This window comes from Helicoverpa armigera, chromosome 2 (genome assembly GCF_030705265.1).
Source record: "Helicoverpa armigera isolate CAAS_96S chromosome 2, ASM3070526v1, whole genome shotgun sequence".
NCBI classification, from domain to species: Eukaryota; Metazoa; Arthropoda; class Insecta; order Lepidoptera; family Noctuidae; genus Helicoverpa; species Helicoverpa armigera.
The window spans coordinates 3,502,301-3,521,219 of record NC_087121.1 but is presented as its reverse complement, the minus strand read 5'-3'; the positions used below and the strand labels follow the sequence as shown (position 1 = coordinate 3,521,219).

Below are 18,919 nucleotides of genomic sequence, written 5' to 3'. Positions count from 1 at the left end.
CAAACGATGTGAGTCGGCCATTGAAACGATTCTGTTATTATTGAATCAAAATGAAACGAATATAAAGAAAAATATTACATAAAAATACTGAAAAGGTTGTCAGACATTTAACTCTTTTTACCTATTAAAATATTTTGATGAAACTTTTCAAAAACGCTTGCGGTAAAAAACTACTCTTTAATAATATTTCAGGCTCAACATTTCAGCCTTTCACGTCAACTTTATTTAAAATCAGAGAACTTTCAGTGGAATATTTGTTGAACCAATAAACAGCCAACGCTTTGGGGTTCGTCGGTGGTTGAAATGTCAAAGCCAAACGGTTTAAAAACGTTTGAGTCACCTTGAATGTGGGTGTACGAGGTTGCCGGCTTGTCTAATTTCGCAGACACCAGATCGATCATTAACGACTTACAACGTTCTACGTTTAGTTTGGGCAAATACGCGTGTATTTGAGTTATATGAAGTGGTGGGATAGTTCGCAACAACTTTTTCTATTAGGGAATTCTAGGAAGGACACTGATTGCTGGATTTATTTCTGGCTAGAACTTATTGCCTTTTAGTTTGAGCCGTGATTGTGCGATGTAATGGAATTGGGTATATAAATGATTGCTAAGTATATGTTACTGTAATATGGATTACAGAAGAATTAAGGCTTACTCTTTTTGTGTTAGTGTTACGCCTAGATCATTAAGAATTGTAGTAGTAGGTTATAATTGATTGATGACCGGTTAGGATACCTAGTTCGTGTAAGTAATCATTCAGGCCTTAGGGTTTTCGTACACTACTTAATAATATAATATAATATAATCCCAATATACATTATATCCTCATTTCAATTGTTGTCTGTCTTACAACTAGCAAAATTGATCCATATTTTTAGCAAAGAAAATGTTATTTATTACTCACGTCATTTATTCGACAGAATAATTTGCCAAGCTGCCAAAAAACGTAGTCATAAAACATTTGGTCTGATTATAGGCTTCTATTTTCCTTAAGATTTCGTCTATATTTTACATTCATAAAAATAAAAATCGCCTGACATATTCCTTAGAGCACACTTCACCGCATTTGCAAATAGGACTGAATATATTTGATCAAACATTCACAATATTCTGCTGTATGCTCGCGGATTTCTTGTTCACGTCATTCCATTACGTCACCGAGGTTCAACGTTCGTTTGTGATTACCCACGGATCTGCGTAAATGGGGAAAAGAGGTCAGTACATAACTACAACCTTTTTTACTGTCTAACTGCAGGTCACAGGCCTCCTCCCATGCAGAGGAGTGAGTATTCAACACACTTGTTCAAAGCGGACTGACGATTTCAAAGCAAAAGGTCTGGCAATACCTGTCTTTAAGAATAATGTTAGTTACTTGTGAAATGACGACAGAAGAGTACGGAAGAAAACATGCTTCGCCGACCCCAAATAAATTGGGATAAGGACAGGAGGATGATGATGAATACCTAATAGCTCTACTGACTCATTCCTGGAGTGGTAGGACTTATTCCCAAAATACACTACAACGTACCTAAGCCCATCTTATTGTAAAATTATACCGGTGATACCTAAGGTCCTTTCAGTACAAGGGAATTACGACTTAAAGAGAAATGATGAAGAGTGCAGTTCAGCTCATGAAAGTAAACCAGCTTCCTAATTTATCTCCTACAATTTACAGTCCAGAACTCCAGCTTAGTTTGAGTCTAACTTTTAAGTTAGGTATTAAACTCAATGTAGTGTACAGCTCCAACATTGTACCTGAAATTAGGTCAGGTGTACTTTGTAGGAAATTAAACAAAACTTAGTTTACGAGTCTGTGAGGTACGTAATATGCATTTGAATTATAGTGGAGAAATTCTAAGCGAGTAGTATTTACTGCAGACAAAATATCAGACTCTGTAACTACTTTACGTAAATTACAGACCTTTTTTCCTTCGACTGCTAAATTCAAACTCAAAATCATTTATTCAAACTTGGCTACAAAACAGCACTTTTTGAATGGCAATTTACAAAAGACAGCTCCCAAAACGTCCACCCTTCACCACTTCCTATGTGTTTTTACTGGGAAGAAGAAGAAGTAGCAAAGTGAAAAGCTTATTCATAAAACTGTAGACGAGCAACAACTTAGGAAAGTAAATAAATATAGCAAGGTATCTTGATTTGAGCAAATAACCCTTTACCCATGCCTTAACCAAACAAACCATATCCTATTGTTACTGTCAACTAAGGCTTGTTTACAACCAAACAAATAACTAGCTTACATTATTTGTACAAAATATAAATTCAGGATTCAGGACATTCCGCCTCCTTTCAGTTTATCTTCTCAAGAAGTAGAACAAGGCGCACACGGCATACAAATATGAAAATAACACAAATTGAGTGTAGGTCGACTTCATACAAAATTCAGTAGAAATTGTACGTAGGTGGCAAAATGTACCTATGAGTTTGTTAGTAAACTCTGTCCATGTTTAACTTAAGAAAAAATAAATAAAATTGACCCAGTTATATTGCTAACAACTTTAGATCGATCCATATTTATTTTTCTTGCTACACTTAAAATATGAGACTTTCATAAATCCAATAATTTACCAAGAAAAAATACTTGAATATAAATCAAGAATATTAATATTGATATCATAAATATAAATTCTGTTTGAATAAAACAGGACGATTATTATTAATGGCCTGTCTTGAGGCTCAATCAACATTTCATTACAAGCAAGATATGAAGGTATACCATTAGCTGAAGAACATTTAACTGACAGCCTTGTTAGGTATTCTGTACCTAAAGTTAGGTTATGTAATGGAAATGATATGTCTGCTGTCTATCTCATCGCTTCAACAGTAATTATACGGAGCAGGAATAATGTGAAAAGCCCGCTACCTCAGAAATATTTCATTCTGAGCGTTTTCGTTAAATCTTGAGTTTCAAAATGTGCGCAAGATTTTTTTTCTTTGAGAAAAAAGTTCCGGCTTTTTTCTCAAATTATTGAATCTTATTTTACAATTTATTTTACTTAGTTAAGTATCCCAAACTCTTAATATTCCGGGGAAGGAAAAATAAAAGTTTTCGACGCCTCAATCAAATTTTCCCGATTGCTCGTCACGAAAACGTCTGCAAACATTCGAAGCCTTCTCTCAGCAATTTATTTCCCTTATTTTCTCCCAAACTTGATAGTTTACATGTTAAACTGCCTTCGAAACATTTCCCATACCTAACCCTATTTCTAGTAAAACCAACCAACTACCTAATGAGGGTTTTCTAAAATGGCAATCCACGAGGTGGCAGCACCGAGTCGTCAGGTCCAGATAACTGTCAAAGTGCTTATTTTTACTATGAATAGTGAACGATTTTAGTGTTTTTTTTATTTTATAATTAAAGCACTGCATTATTGTTTTACTATTGCGGTTGAGTAAATAAAAAAAACTAAATCATATTGTGTTAACAAATTTTTCAACAAGCTTTTCCTTAGTACCAGTGACTTTTGCACCCTCTCTCTTAGCTCAATTTTTAGTTCGGAAACCTTATTCTGACCGTAGTCCATAATAAAATCAATAACACTTCCAATATAACAGAATTTCAATAAACAATAAGTTCGGCACCTACAATTCCATACTATTTGACAGCTGTTTGGACCAGACGCATACGTGGCGCCACCCGGTGGCAGAAAAAATTTCAAAAACCCTCATTAAAAGGACGAACCGAACCACACTAACTTGCAAACAAAGGTAGGTGCTTCCTCTAACATCCAACACTAGTTAATCCCTTGCGGTATCCCCGACCGAATATCATCCTAATGTGAATTGAACTAGGAAGCGAATGGTACGACGTAATTGGAGCCTTGTTTTGTGACAACGTATGTGTTCTGGATTATGTTAGGGGTGTAATTTGGATTGGTTAGGTGTGGTTTAGGAAATAGATGTTTATTTAGAGCTGACTATAAGATGTCAGGCATTTCGATCCAGGGCTGCATGTTAAACTTTTCCTTGGTCATGTCAGTTTTCAGTTTTAAAGTCAGAGTCTGATATTCAATCTCTCCGATTGATTCCACCGCTAAATTGATTAATTTTATATAAGTAAGGTTTGGCTGGTTCTGGTTTTCAAACTATAAAAGAGAAAAAATAGAGAAAAGGAAAAAGAAAAGAACTTGCAGGCGTCTTTGTACCACCATTTCTTCTTCCCAGCGACAACTCTGGCTGACTTCGTCTGTCTATAATTTCGCTTCAGCACACCACACATGGATGTCTGTCCCCCACCTGATTTGAGATTACGTCAACATGTCACGCGAGTGTGACGTCACAAATCTGTGCAACCGTGCGTAACGTGTTCATAATTAGCTGTATATGATCCTATTTACTGTAGCACCTGCAGTGTTTGTCATTTGTTCTACAAAGTAAAGGTACGTTTTGAATTCTGGCTGCCGGCTGCGACTGCCGAACGCACATGCCACGACTGCATGAAGTTGGCCGGCTGCTCTACTGGTTTGTATGTATTTGCGTGAAACAGTTTTGGACCCAAGCGGCAGCAGCAAGTGCAGTCAGATATCTATTTCAGATTCCTGACAGCAACAGCACGTGCTACTGCTTCTTGGTTCCAAAACGGCAGTCGCGGCTCCCAACAAGAATTCAAAACATACCTTAAGTAATTTACACTTGCCAGCGTTTTATGGCATTGCCGCTTGGGACCACTTTCTAAAGTCTACGGTTTCAAGGGAGCACAGTAATGGCTGTAACAGCCCCAGGACGCTGTAAATTTTATTACTGAAAACCAACACGTTTTATTATATTGTTTTCAGTAAATTCTGTACATAATGCCAAAGTTTCCGTCATTAAGTTATTAAATGGACCTATGTAATGCCAAGGGAGTCCATTCGTTATAATATGTTATATAGGTATAGGAACTGAGAACCAAATTCCATCCCAACTTCCATATAAGCTATAATTTCCCATACAAAATGACACCACATTACGTAAATACAAACCATAATACGAACCTCAAATAAAACTCTCAGTATATGAAGGTGTTTTTCTTTCTTTTATAATGTATAGGTAAATACAAAGTTAGGTTAGGTTAGGTTAGGTCGGTCGGTCCGTGGGATTTCGTTTACTTTCTGAGGGCCGCGGCAACTCGACGCGCATAACAAGATGATTGACGCTTATGGTATGGCGCCGTGGCCGCGTGGTGGGTAAAAATGTATGTTTCACGTTGAGTGTTTGAATACGTTTGTGAGTTTGGTTATAAACAGTTAGGAGTGTTATAAGAGTGTTCTTTTTCATTTTACTGTGTTATCTGCAACATTACCTACAAGTTAGACTTGCTTCAGAATTTTGGAGCGTAAAAACATTACGTGAACTACCCAAATCGTAATAAGCCTGTAACTGTTAGTTAGAAACCACTTTTAGCCATTATTTTGACTTTAGATGCTTGCTTATAAATTGTTTATTAAGCAAAAACAATTGCTTATCTTAAACAAAGTACACAGTACGAACAATAACTTCCAAAGCCTGAATGACAACGAAATGCCATGAAAAATATCAACAACACAAGGTAATTCTTCCAGCTTCAGCCAGTAACATCGAAAGAAAGCTTAAATCTGTCTCCTATTGATTGACAAGCAAACCCCATTTATCACCGTCTAAAACAATTTCGTTCACCGGTGATATCGGAAGCGATTAGGATCATGTCAGAACTAATACCGGACTGTCGGTAATAGATGGATTATGTCTTCACTTGAAATATTGTATTTCATATTGGAGCTTAATTTGGGGCTCTGATTTTATTGAGGGGAAAATGTGTTTGAGAGTTGGAACGAATAAAAGTTTTTTGAATATCAAAAAGCAAATTTCTTTGAGGAGGAATAAGCTCTCAATCCATTCTAAGGTTGTCTGGAATTGTTCTTAGTGATGAGACCGCCTATAATGTCAGCTAATATAATTATTTCTAAGATCAAAAATGTATATTGGTGTCCGTAATAAAGCATAACTATCTATCAGTCAGTCTTGAAACAAATTATCAATTATTTTATATAAGATTGAGGGGAAAAATACAACTTCAAATCAACGTATACCTTACCTTAACCATAAGGTAACCTTTTTTTGCTCATCAGACAATAGCAGAATTATTTCCGCCACATATTGTCACAACAAAATTTATTGACGACTATATTCATTGTAACACTTAATCCTATTTTAGCTATTCACGTGTCTCATGTCTTTAGGTCTCCAGCTAAATATAAAGCTAATATTTCTGGAACAGACAAAACCACTGAAGGTTGCCTATGTATTTAGATTTTGCTTTGACATCAGCGAACTTCGTTGAAAGTGGCGGCTAGCAGAAAGATATGAGATACCCGAGATCGGGATGATTAGCGGTGTTCGAGATAGACCTATGTTCTATACTTATTTACTTACTTGTTTAGATGAGTTTTAAGAGAAAAGAGAAAATTACTGTTATTTTGCAGCACTAAAATTGAAAACGACTAGCGCAGGCGGGTGTTCAAATATGTTTCAGATACCTAAATGTAGAAATTACAGTTGAAAGATCTGGATGGCTTCATCTTAATCATCGGAATATCTTGGCAGAACATCAAAAATAATGCGAAAAGTATTTTTCTGTACTTAAGACGCCCAAGATCCCTAAAAAACTAGACCGGATCCATTTTGAAACAATAATGTCAGCAATTAAAAATCAACTATAAAGTCGATATGGACATTTCCTTACCCTGAGAAGAAAGCTTTTCAAGGCCACCTACTAACACAGAGGTTAAACCATAGAATCTATAAAGCAAGTATCTAAGCAAACAGGTTGGTATCTACCATACTTAAAATATGTAGGTACTAACATTCAGTCTTCACGGCCCTTTTCAAGGCAACGTTCTAACACAACGGTCAAACCATAGAACCTATAAATCAAGTAAGCAGATAGGTACAGTCAACTTCAGGTCAGTAGTAACAGTTTTATAGGAAAATCGTACTTACTGCTATTGAGTTAAGGTGCATGACAGTTACCACTGATGTGCGGTCTATCGTACGTACCCACCATAGGTAACCTTAACGTACTAACATTCTTCACGGCCCTATCGGTACCTATACAATTACGTTACCTTGACCGAACCATTATGCATGCAACGTTAGCCGTCGCCACCATTCCGCCATTGATTTCACTACTACATAAGTGGTTATAGATGGTGTTCAAGTTCCGTATTATATAATTTGCAAAATGTAACATATAGCTTACCTGAAAACCTACTCAACTAATTTCATCATCATCTCCCGGGCCTTTTCTATGCTATTGGAAAAGTAAAGTAGTGGCAGTGTACTTAAAAAAGCCGTGGGCCGTGATGGTAAATTTTCTCTACCAGTGTTCGGTTTCCTTGATGCAAAAAATAAATAGGTTAAACGTTTTAAAAGCATTCTTGTGTATAAGTAGTTGTATTTTTTTCAGTAGCGAATATGGTAAACTTCGAAAAAATCTCGGAAAGCTTAATGTCTTTTTCTAAACTATTCAAATAATCTATAGTTAATCAAGTCAGCTATCTAACATGTTACGTCATAAACATTATTTATTTTACATCCTGTATCCATAAACAATTACAAAACAATACGCCACAAGCGGACTCATTACAGTAAATAGTCCTGTTGAATAAATTATAGACTTTGCCTTTATTCAGGCAATCAGGCAATCGTGGTGCTCTTTCATTAGCAAAGTACCAATTAATTCATCAATCGAATTACTATGAATTGCATTATAAAAGCATTTTACTTTGAATTCGTTTTAAAGTATTTCAAAATTGTTACGTTTTAAAATTAATAATTTAAAGTTTTAATCCAGTTATAACATGATACAGTTAATTAGTTCTTAACACGTGAAAGTGAGCTTTATATCACTGAAATATGATTTAAAATTGCATGTAAGGTGCGCGTTTTTAATTAGAATCCGTACGAACCCTTTGCTTCGCCGTAATAATTAATTGGTACTCTAGTGCTTTGTGTCAACAATTTTGTGACAACATTCTCTGTGATTTAATTAAGTATTAAATCTGATAAAAAATTGCTTTACTACATAAAATATATAGTTTATTTTATGTAATTCAATCTACAAAGTATTGGTATTCAATCAACTGGGACCTGAAAATTCAGGCCTTTGTCCACACACTTTAGGAACGAAAAAGGGTTTGATTTATTTCCCTATGATTATTCTAGTCGCGTAGAAGTAGGACGTAGGACACATTCCATTTGTACACCTTTCAGGACTTTCATAAAGTTCGACAGTTCAGAATATATTTTTCAAGCGCTCACGTGTACTGATTGTGTACAATTTAAAACATTTACTGGTACCCACGTATAGGGGTAGTGAATTCTGTGTATTATATGAAACTATTTAGCAAGCCAACCTTGAAAACATGTTTTGGACAAATAAATGATCTTTTTCTTTTTTCACTATACTTAATTTACTAGAGAAAATCACTTTTGTCTGTCTTTTGTCTATATTACCTGAATGTCCACACTTTTACCATAAAAAAAATGCCCTGGAACCTAACCAACTCCTAAACTGGAACGCCCATTAGTCGATTACTTTCTCAACTATCTCAATTCACATTAGTATAAACAGCCATCGGATTACAAACAAGAATAACATAGATTACCAGACATCTGTTGTCCACCACGAGCCAATTACAAACAACTACATATACGATTAGACAGGAGACTGGTGATAAAGCTACTAATTTAATTAACAATACCCATTTAGTAATTGGTTTTACTTCGGCTACAGTTATTATAATTCAATTGGCCTACACTATGTTTCCCTCGCTAAATGGCAATGTTTAGTGGTTGAAGTTTAAATTAATCAACTTAATATTCTTATGTAAATGTTGGCTGAATTTCGCTGATGATATTTGGAGTAGGCTAGGAATTCTGGAAATTAAATTACTAGTATTCCCTTTAGGCAATGTGGGTTCGGCTATTGTTGTGTGTTGATTGGGCTATCACTTCAAACAAGTTGGTGGTCAGCTTAGCTTAGGAGCCATTTTGAACTAAATTGCGTGTCGCATGTTGTCACCAAATTAGAACTCCCACAAAAGACAATTATTTTTAAGGTAGCCGTTTCTACCGGTTTCACCAACGTCCCGGGAACGGTAATATGGGTAACTAGCATAATGAATCTTTAGCCTAAAAATTGATTAGGTACCTACTACGCAGTTACAATCACTACGGGTAGGTAGGTTCATGTTTCGGTCCGTACTTACATAACAAATTGTATGTATTGTTACATACATGATTATATCAACCTAGCAATCAGGCAGATACGTAAAATAGAAAACATTTTTCAACAACTGTCGTTGCCATTAATTTCCTTTATTCAATGTCGAACACGCCCCCGTCGTTCCGCCTTGGTTTAACCCTCAATGTTGGCCCATCAATCAAATCAAAACCACTGGTTTTTACTTGAGATCGATGTTAATGACTAAAGGTCCTATATAATTTAAGGGAGTAATCATTCTTCTAATATTATAAAAATCGGCGTGTTAGTTTGTCCATTTTCCACAGTCTACGCATTTACCTACCAATTTGGTAGAAAATTTTCAATATTGCTGACGGTGATGACAATTTATCCGGGTGCGAAAAGTCGTGTCTTCGGATCGTAGATGAAATTACAACAGCTAGTATTCCGTAATTCCTTAACCAATATCTGAAAAGCAAACCTCACCTAATCTCTAGAACCTTTACCCTTTTCGAAGTAATTAAAGGTATCAAGTTTCAGTTTCATAAGTCGGATTAGAGAGCTACCTTCTTTGATACCGTATATCAAGGTTTACCTTAAACATAAGCCTAAAACCACAAGATATTTCTAAAGTAAACACATTTGAATAATTCGGTTTGTCTTCCAAAGTTATTAGACCAAATTCTTTAGATACATATAATATAAAATTCTTTGGTATTTTTTGCGATTATACAGTTTTCCCCACGCACAAAATATCCAAAGTAAACGCAAGGATATTAATTGAACTTTAATGATGAGCAGTTAATTCCATAATTATTCTGGGACTCCAATACATTATCTACCTACGAATCAATTCGCTCGTACCTACTTATTTACAACAAAAAAACACAACTAATTAAACTAACACATTTTACCTACTCAACACCACTCCATTACCGAAGCTTCAACACCATTCTAAACTAAACTCTATTTGAACCACATTAAATCTAAAATCGCCTATCGATTCTACCAGTAGGATTACGCGTTTCACTCCCCGTGTATTGATATTGGCAAGTCAGGTCAAGGTTCGGACCGAATAAAACAGCTGCAATCAGTTACCTTGGAACTGGACCTGCACCTTAAGTTTGCACGCGACGCAGTAGATGTGAAGGAGAGATTATTGAAACTACGTGTTGGGTTTTGTTGGAATTATGTTTTTTATTTGGAGTAATACTTAATGAGTATCTTTCTGCCCTCTGTATCATTTTTTGGAGTCGGCCGAGCATGTCTCTACATAAAATTATCTCACGCTTGCTATCCAACCATATTGTATCCTAAGCAATCCATCCGTTTCATTGCTGCGTTGATACCGTATCGTTTTCGTAAGAAGTTTCAGCCTAAGAACATTTAGCGTAGCGTCCATTTATATCTAAATCCTTGACTTAACATAGTGATACATACTTACAGTCTACAGGTAATGTTCCATGATGTCACTTCGCTTATGTGTATTGCCACATTTCGTCAGCCATGTTAAAATTTAATAATAATAAACACGAACTTATTGGCACGCTCAAAAATGCCGACACACCCTGGCTAGACAACACCTGAAAGCAGTCATGAAAAAATTTAATAACATTACCCGTTCAACCAAACCGAGCTAGGTCCTACGACCCTGGGATCTCATATTCAGGCGATCTTGCGGTCCCTAGCATCTTAATTAACAATTTTATCGTAATGAAGATAAATGATCTTGTCTCGTCTAGGTTACTGACACTACATCTACAGAATAACGATGTACAGTTGTGAAGGTACCTACTAACTTTCGTAAAAATGTCACACACACACGCATGTGCATCGACGAGCTTTTACCGGCGCTACCTCGTGCTGTCAGTACTGGGGCCCGATTCTCCTAAATTAATAATGTCAAAATTGAATAGAAATCGAATCGCAATATGATCGCAATAGCAGTTTTAACCACATCGGGCATTCAGCTACCAATATAAGACCAATAGTATTCCAACGACATTCGATTGGTTTGCGATTGGTCTGCTATTTTGGTGATTTTGGTCTATACGGTAGTTTGCTCTACAATCATATTGCAATCGTAAATCATTTGCAGACAAAATGATTCATTATGACAGAAAAGGATAAAAATGATTATTTCAAGGAAAAAATAGCGGAATGCCACATACGCTTCAATCGTAATCGTGTCGGGACAGGATCGCAGTCGAATGTGAATCGTATGTTACTTAAGTAAAATTAGGAGAATCGGGCCCCTGAGTGTCGTGCATCAAGCACATGCGTGTATAAGTGACACTGTTACGAACGTTAGTAAGCAGCTTCACAACGGTTTTCAAGAGAAAATATTTAAACTGTGCTACAACTACCACAAGCCCATTAATATAAGCCAGGTTGGAATTGCTGATCGTATATCTACTGGTCATCTCGGTTTGGCTTTCGGCTGTAGAGCGATACTAACGATAGTTTGTGGTTTTGGTATAACCGTAGCTACGTTAGAACTACTAACATGGCAGTCCGAATAGAAGTTACATGTACTTTTGTGTCGCATTTTCTTTTATAGGTTTCCATATTGAGTCCTAGAAATACCTAAAGATAAAAAAAGACATTTTCTGTTTTGCGTTTTGTTGTATTAGTGTTAATGCTACTCGTATATCGAAAAATATAAAAACATCCGAATTTAGACTGGTTTCGTTTTGGCAAGTCAGTTACAGAAGCTGCCGTAGCAGCAAGTTGAATATCATTATTAACACGAGTCAGGACAGAATTCTCACAGCATTTATTCGCCAACACCCCTTGTTATTCCCACCTAAAATTCCGTTAAATTCAAAATTGTGAAAGGTCACGCGTTTATCAACAGTAATTTCACGCATTAGGCCCAATTATGCGATCACGTGTAAGCAAATATACTTAGTAAATACGCCTACGTTCCATTAAAGCCTTATGTTAACAAAATAGACGGAGTTAACGCAATTTGAGAGCAAAATTTGATATTAATAATGATATAATTTTAGTCGTGTCGTGGTTATAATATCAACAATAGCTTGTTTGTTATCCTGCTAATGAGCGGAGGTTTCTCACATGAAGCTACGATTCGCCAGTGGATTTATTTCAGAATGATTTTACAATACATATGTTGAAAATTATACCTTCCGTGTACCTATCGGTACTGTGTCTGAATAATCTTCTAATAAAGGACCTACAGTTAAGAGCGTGTACGTCAACCGCGCGCCATTTGGCCTAAAATGGTACTTTTCAAACCACTGTTTCTCAGTAACTACTTATCCTATAACTATGTTATTTTTTAATAACGCAAGGTAATTTCACTGTCTATATAGTTAATTGAACATAAATTTCAATTTGTGTAGTTTAAATACTTAAAACCCCTATAACGTAACAGATGTTTTATAAAATTCCCGGTCAGCGTCTATTTCGAAGCTTAAATTCATGTGAAAACAGTGGCAAATCTAATCATATTTATTTTTTTACTCATAGACGAAATCCCCATGCCTATAGTTAGTTGAAAATATTTTTTTATTTAGGTCTCTATCTTTCAGAAAAAATATTTTAACAATGTGAAAAATTGTGAATTTCAAATGCTGTTTTTACCTATCTATCTTACTTAATTTAATATAACAATTATTTACTATAGTAATATAACTCTTTCTTTAAAACATAAACTTTATATTATAATTTAATCTCTCGTTTTTATTTTTTTATAAATTATTTAAAAACTACTATAAAACGCTGCACGCGAGTCAACTCAAACCAGACCGCCGCAAGGCTTCACAGAGAGAGGACGTGTCGCTCCGTCACATCGCGTAGGGTGAATAACCTCTGCCGTGGATACCGAGAATAGAGTACATCGTTGGTCTAGCTGTCGCAAGTGCGGCTGCTGAGCACGAGGTCTCGGGTTCGATTCCCGAGTCGGGCCGAAATTGCTTTGTGGGTTTTAGAAGACTTTCACAAAGCAGCCCGGAGCCTGGAAGCTGGTGATTGATACACCCGTGCATCGGAGAGCACGTAAATGTCGGTCCTGCGCCTGATCTCTCTCCGGTCGTGTCGGATTACCGTCCCATCGGGCTATGAGAGTTAAGGAATAGTGAGTGCACCTGTGTCTGCGCAAACGCTCGTGCACTATAATATGTCCTGCGTAGTTGGCTAATCTCCTTACATGAGAACAGCCGCCGTAGCCGATAATCGGCTAGGAGGACATCATCACATTTCAAGCGCGACCAACAAATCTTGATACATTACTATTTTATTTAAAGCTCAATTTTGAAGCATATTTTTTTTATCGATTGAGTTGAAATTTTGTTTGAATGTTCAGTTTTAATGACAATGTATGATTCTATATCCAATATGGCGGTATACCCAAGATGGAGAAAAAAATGTTTTTAATGCATTCCTACGATATGGGTATCAAATGAAAGGGCTTGCTATGAATAACTCGAAAAAAAATGTGTCGCGAGTCTAAATCCAATATGGCGGACTCCTTAGGCTAGAAATCACTTATTGCAGATGTCTGTTACCAATCGAGCTATAATTTTTTTTTTCATTTTGGATGTACCCAAATTTTGACTTTTGATCTCGAATAACTTTTGAAGCATATAGGATAGATAACTTAAAACTTTATTTGCAATGGTAAACCCAAGCTCTTCACCAATATTTGGCTTTCCGGCAATTGTTGTTATTTGACCACAATTTTTCGGTCTGGATGGACTGGACCATTCATATAAACAATCAATTTTTCAAATCGGTCCAGGCGTCTTTGAGAAATCGAGAACAATCAAATTGAGAACAATCACAAAACAATCTAATTGAAACCTCCTCTTTTCTTTTTTTGAAATCAGTTAAAATACAGAAACTCTTAACATTGTCATTAATGGGCAAAAACTGAAGCAGTCGTCAGTGCCAGACGGTCTTATCCGTATATTTCAATACTGGTACAACAATCAGGTCAATGTTGTTCGGTGGTCGGGGGCCTACTCAGCTCCTTACAGGTTGGAGTGCGGCGTGAGGCAAGGGGGGTTGACCTCACCTAAGCTCTTCAACCTGTACGTTAATAAAGACCATGCACTCACTTTTACTGACGTTATACAGCAAACCATGTTCCTTAGCATATTTTTCACAAATGCCAATCAGCCTCGACAACCCACAAACAGAGACGCTCAGCAGCACGCATGTCGGTTGCCATGTTGGGGATGTGTGCTTGAATAATATCAGCTACGCTGACGACATGGTCCTGCTGAGCGCCTCTGTTTGTGGGTTGTCGAGGCTGATTGGCATTTGTGAAAAATATGCTAAGGAACATGGTTTGCTGTATAACGTCAGTAAAAGTGAGTGCATGGTCTTTCGGGCCAAGAGGTGTCCAGATTACTTAGCAGCAATTAAGCTCAATGGAGTCCTACTTAAGAAAGTTGATACTTTTAAATACCTGGGCATATATTAACCTCTGACCTGAAAGACGGTGCAGATATTGAAAGGGAGCGTAGGGCGCTGTCTGTTCGTGCGAATATGATAGCCCGCAGATTTGCTCGGTGTACAAGGGACGTCAAAATAACCTTATTTAGAGCGTTTTGTACGTCCTTTTATACTGGCAGTCTGTGGGTGGATTATACGCAGAAGCAGTACAGCGCTCTACGTGTCCAATACAATAACGCATTTAGGGTGCTCTTGGGGCTGCCTCGCTTCTGTAGCGCGTCAGGGATGTTTGCCGAGGCGCGTGTTGATTGTTTCCACACTATAATGCGCAAAAGGTGCACGTCCCTGGTGCGCAGGGTGCGAGGCAGCCGCAATAGTATTCTGAGAGCTTTTTCTGACCGATTTGACTGTCAGTACGTGAACCATTGCTGTATGGTTCATCTGCTGAATAATGTAAAAATATTATTTTAATAAATGTGAGAAATTTAAATGTAATTATTGTAATGTAACTGTATGTATTGTGATGAATTATTATTGATTATTGATTTTTATTATGATAAGTTTAATTCATTCATTTGTATTGTTTGTAATTTATATGGGTGTAAAGGCCTGAAATAAATGATTTATTATTATTTATTATTATATTATTAATCATCAGTCGACTATTTAGTACTGTTGAAAATTGTATGTAATATACAGAAAGTACTCAAAACCAAGGTTTTCATAGGTGCCCGATTTTTTTGCAAAAGAGTGTAAGTATTAACGACTTATTTTCATGCTTTTATATTTTAGACATCCATAGACTTACACTATTTTCCCGCTATTAACTATTTACTAAATAATATATTTTTTGTTCTACCAATTTCACTCGAAAGGATCAAAATGGTTTGTGTGACTATACGTGAAGTATGATAGGCACGCACACAGCCGCGACGCTAGTCTGCGCGGTTTTTTGCGTTGAATTACCTAAAGTTGACATCGCGCGCCGAGCGTACACGCTCTTAAACTAAAAAGTAAATTATAATTTTTTACTGTTTCTTAATGAAAAATATTTCGGTGTCGTATATTCTAATTTATTTACGATACGATCCCCGAATCTTTGAATGTAATTATTAAGTAGGTACTGCGTAGTTAATTAGTACACAGGAAATACAATTATACTTATTTTACAGATCGAAGACACAAGTAATCGGAAAGGCGGGGGGACTTTTCTAGTGCCGATGAATGGTGGAATTTGGACGATGTGTGTGTCTCTAGAAGGTGAGCCTAACAATTCTCTATATTCTACTCATTTATTTATTTGAGTGCTATCGACAATGGGAGACTCGTTTAGGATTATCGGTTTGGGCTAAAATAAACACTTGAGAATAATTTTCCAAACGAAGCTTTATTTAATCTCCATTTATGCTAACTTTTATTTTATCTTTTGTACTTTTAAACGAGACTCATAAAACCCCAACGAAAATTAATTTGCCTGTGTCTATTTGTTTTCAGAGGAAGAGGTATCAATATTGTCCAGGGCTGGGTTCCCCTCGCAGCCGGTTTGCACAAATTATTTAGCCAACAGCGACGATGAAGAGCCCAGAGCCGATTGGCAGCATCGTAAGTCTTCAATTGTTTTTTATTTTAAATAAGAGTGCTTTCAAACCAACGACCGAATGTGCCGCGCAAATGTCGAACCCAGCGTAAATGCTTGGGCTGCGGGAGTTTTAGAAAAAGTTACCGCGGCCCTAGTACATAAAAGGCCTACGAAGGAACATGATGGGTTTAGTCAGTAAGAGTCTGACACTTCCTCACCGCTGCTAACCCACAGCGGGAGGAGTCATTTGATGATTTCCTTTGGAAAAACAAGCGTAAATGATTGTCAAAATCGGCAAGTGTGAAAGTGCTCTAAGAAAGCTTTTAATTTATTTTACACCGTTCATTTTATTACTGAGCTATGAAATAAGAACTTGTTCATTACTTAAAGCACTTACAACGATTTAAAAAAACATCTATTCATTCATCATTCTCGAGTTGTAAACGGTCCATAAAGCTGTCAGAATTATCCCTTTACGCAATAAAAGCTGTGTTTATCATGAAAACTAGATGTTAATATATTCAACGACGATAAGTCAAGGTATGCATAAACAACGGCCTTTTCATCCCTCGGTGATTCAACCTTGAATTTGCTGTCGGCCAAGTTCATTTATCAACTTGTTTTGGTATAAGCAAGTACCTATTTAGGTATAAAAAAGATTAAGGGAAATAGAGTATGAAGTCTAAGCGGATAGCTTCGAGTCGAGCGTGTAGTGTCGTCTGAAGCTTAAGGTTTGCTGATGCAATCAGCATTTTACTATTACAAATATAAGTAGGTAGCTGACATAATTATGGCGTTTTGTTAAACAATACACGAACGGTAACCAATGCAAGCTCAGTATTATTGATGCTCTGATATCCTTAGAGTTACGGATCCATCACGGTCTCCTGTCCGTCATCCGTGATTCTAAGAGCCCTTGCTAAATAAATAAATTCCCCACAATTGGGCCTACCTTACACAATTTATTCACTAACGATTTTTATTGCGTTCCAATTGTGAGAAAGGCACATAGGATTCTTTGAAAGATAGAAACATAAATCGAAGGCAAAAATCGTAGGCAGAAGGTAGCTAACTAGAAAAAAATGCCCTATTTCATTAGTTCTCCTACGAGCTTTGTAATATTAGTAGATCAAAGTAAATTTATAAAAATACCTCTCAAAGACCAGAAATATCTCGACGCTATTTGAATGTTTAATGAACGTTTTGAGTTCAGAAACAGAAATATTTCTAGCTGTTGCGGTCACATATTATCCCATATACGAATTAAATATTAATGGAGCTGCAATATTTTTATATTCAGCTAGTGGGAGACGGAAATTTATTTTCCGCGCCGTTTAATCGTGCCTCTAACCCTTTACATGATTAAAGAGGCCGATTACTAAAGCCTTTGACGTGGGCTCATAAATATGTGAATTCATTACGACGTGTTTATAAGCTACAAATATTTGGGATTCCGCGACCCTCATTATTCATGAAAGGCTGCTTTTGGGTAAACCGACATTAATTTTCGGATAGTTTGATCTAGTAAATGCAGATTTATTGTGTAAAGGTCGTTTTCCCATCTTGTAGCCAAAAGCGTAAGTGGTTCATGCCTAAATTAATGGCGGTAGAACATCGCAAGTATAGCTGCATATTAAAGATTTCTATGTAAAACAGAGCGTACACCTGTACTCAGAAGTTAGCTGCGAACCGCCACTAAGTTTGGCGGTCATACACTTAGCTACGCTATGCATTCGCGCTGACAAATTAACATTGGAGCATTCATAATGAAATTTTCTTCAGCAGCTAGTATTCAAAATCTTTATTTTTTTATGTTTCCAGGTATGCAGAATCTATCCATATCATGCGCTCTAGTCTGCCTGATAGTGCTAGGCAGCGCCGCTCTGGTCGGCGCCTTCGGCATCTGCAAGCATCAGATCAGCGCTGTACTTATTACTGGCGTCATGTATTTGTTAGCTGGTGAGTTTCTTATAAAAATATCCCTTTTTAATATAGGACAAAATAACGGGAATAATTTGAATGGAGATAAACAGCATGTGAGACCTAGAGTCTAGACTCTAGAGCAAGGATCTAATTTTTAAAGGTCCTTTTTTTCCTTCAATTTGAGTTGTAACCTCATCTTTTGGTACCTGTAGGTGACATTATAGGGGCAACTATGACTGAAAACCTCTCTCTCTACCTATTAAGAAAGTTGGAAAATACTTGTAACAATATTCATCAAAAAACTTAATAAAACACCTAACCTGATCTTTGCTTCCAGGTCTATTCGCAATGTTCACCCTAATGATCATTCACTTTAAACGCGTCCAACGCGTGTCCGCCCGCGGCAGTTCTCACGCGGACGGCACGGGCGACGGCGTCGTGGGACCGAGAGGGCCTGCACTCTCCCTCCTCTCGGCGCGAGAGTTCTCTACCGCCTGGTCTCTAGAACTCGGCTGGGGAGGAGTGGCTTTAGCAACTACGACGTCGCTACTGTGGATACTGCTGTCCAAGATTATGAGGTACAACCCTATATCTGCCATGCTGTTGTAAAGTTGTTGGGTATAGTACCTACACAGGTGTAAGATACAGCCTTTTCACACTGGAGGATTTTCCGCGCGGAACCGCTGTGTTCGTACGGACGAATTTGCTCGGCTTGTCCGCTCGAAAAATCCTCCAATGTGAAAAGGCTGTTAATGTCACATATAGGTACAGTCC

At 37.0% G+C, this 18,919-nt stretch overlaps 1 protein-coding gene across 1 annotated transcript in view; it reads left to right on the top strand.

Moving 5' to 3' along the window:
* The window catches only part of LOC110372075 (uncharacterized), a 45,981-nt gene extending 27,171 nt beyond the window's left edge, over positions 1-18,810 (top strand). The window contains exons 4-7 of the mRNA XM_021328599.3: positions 15,816-15,903; positions 16,138-16,245; positions 18,044-18,181; positions 18,483-18,810. Coding sequence (XP_021184274.1) covers positions 15,816-15,903; positions 16,138-16,245; positions 18,044-18,181; positions 18,483-18,754 — 606 coding nt within the window. The 3' untranslated portion in view covers positions 18,755-18,810. The remainder of the gene's footprint in view (positions 1-15,815; positions 15,904-16,137; positions 16,246-18,043; positions 18,182-18,482) is intronic.
* The last annotated feature ends 109 nt before the right edge of the window (positions 18,811-18,919 follow it).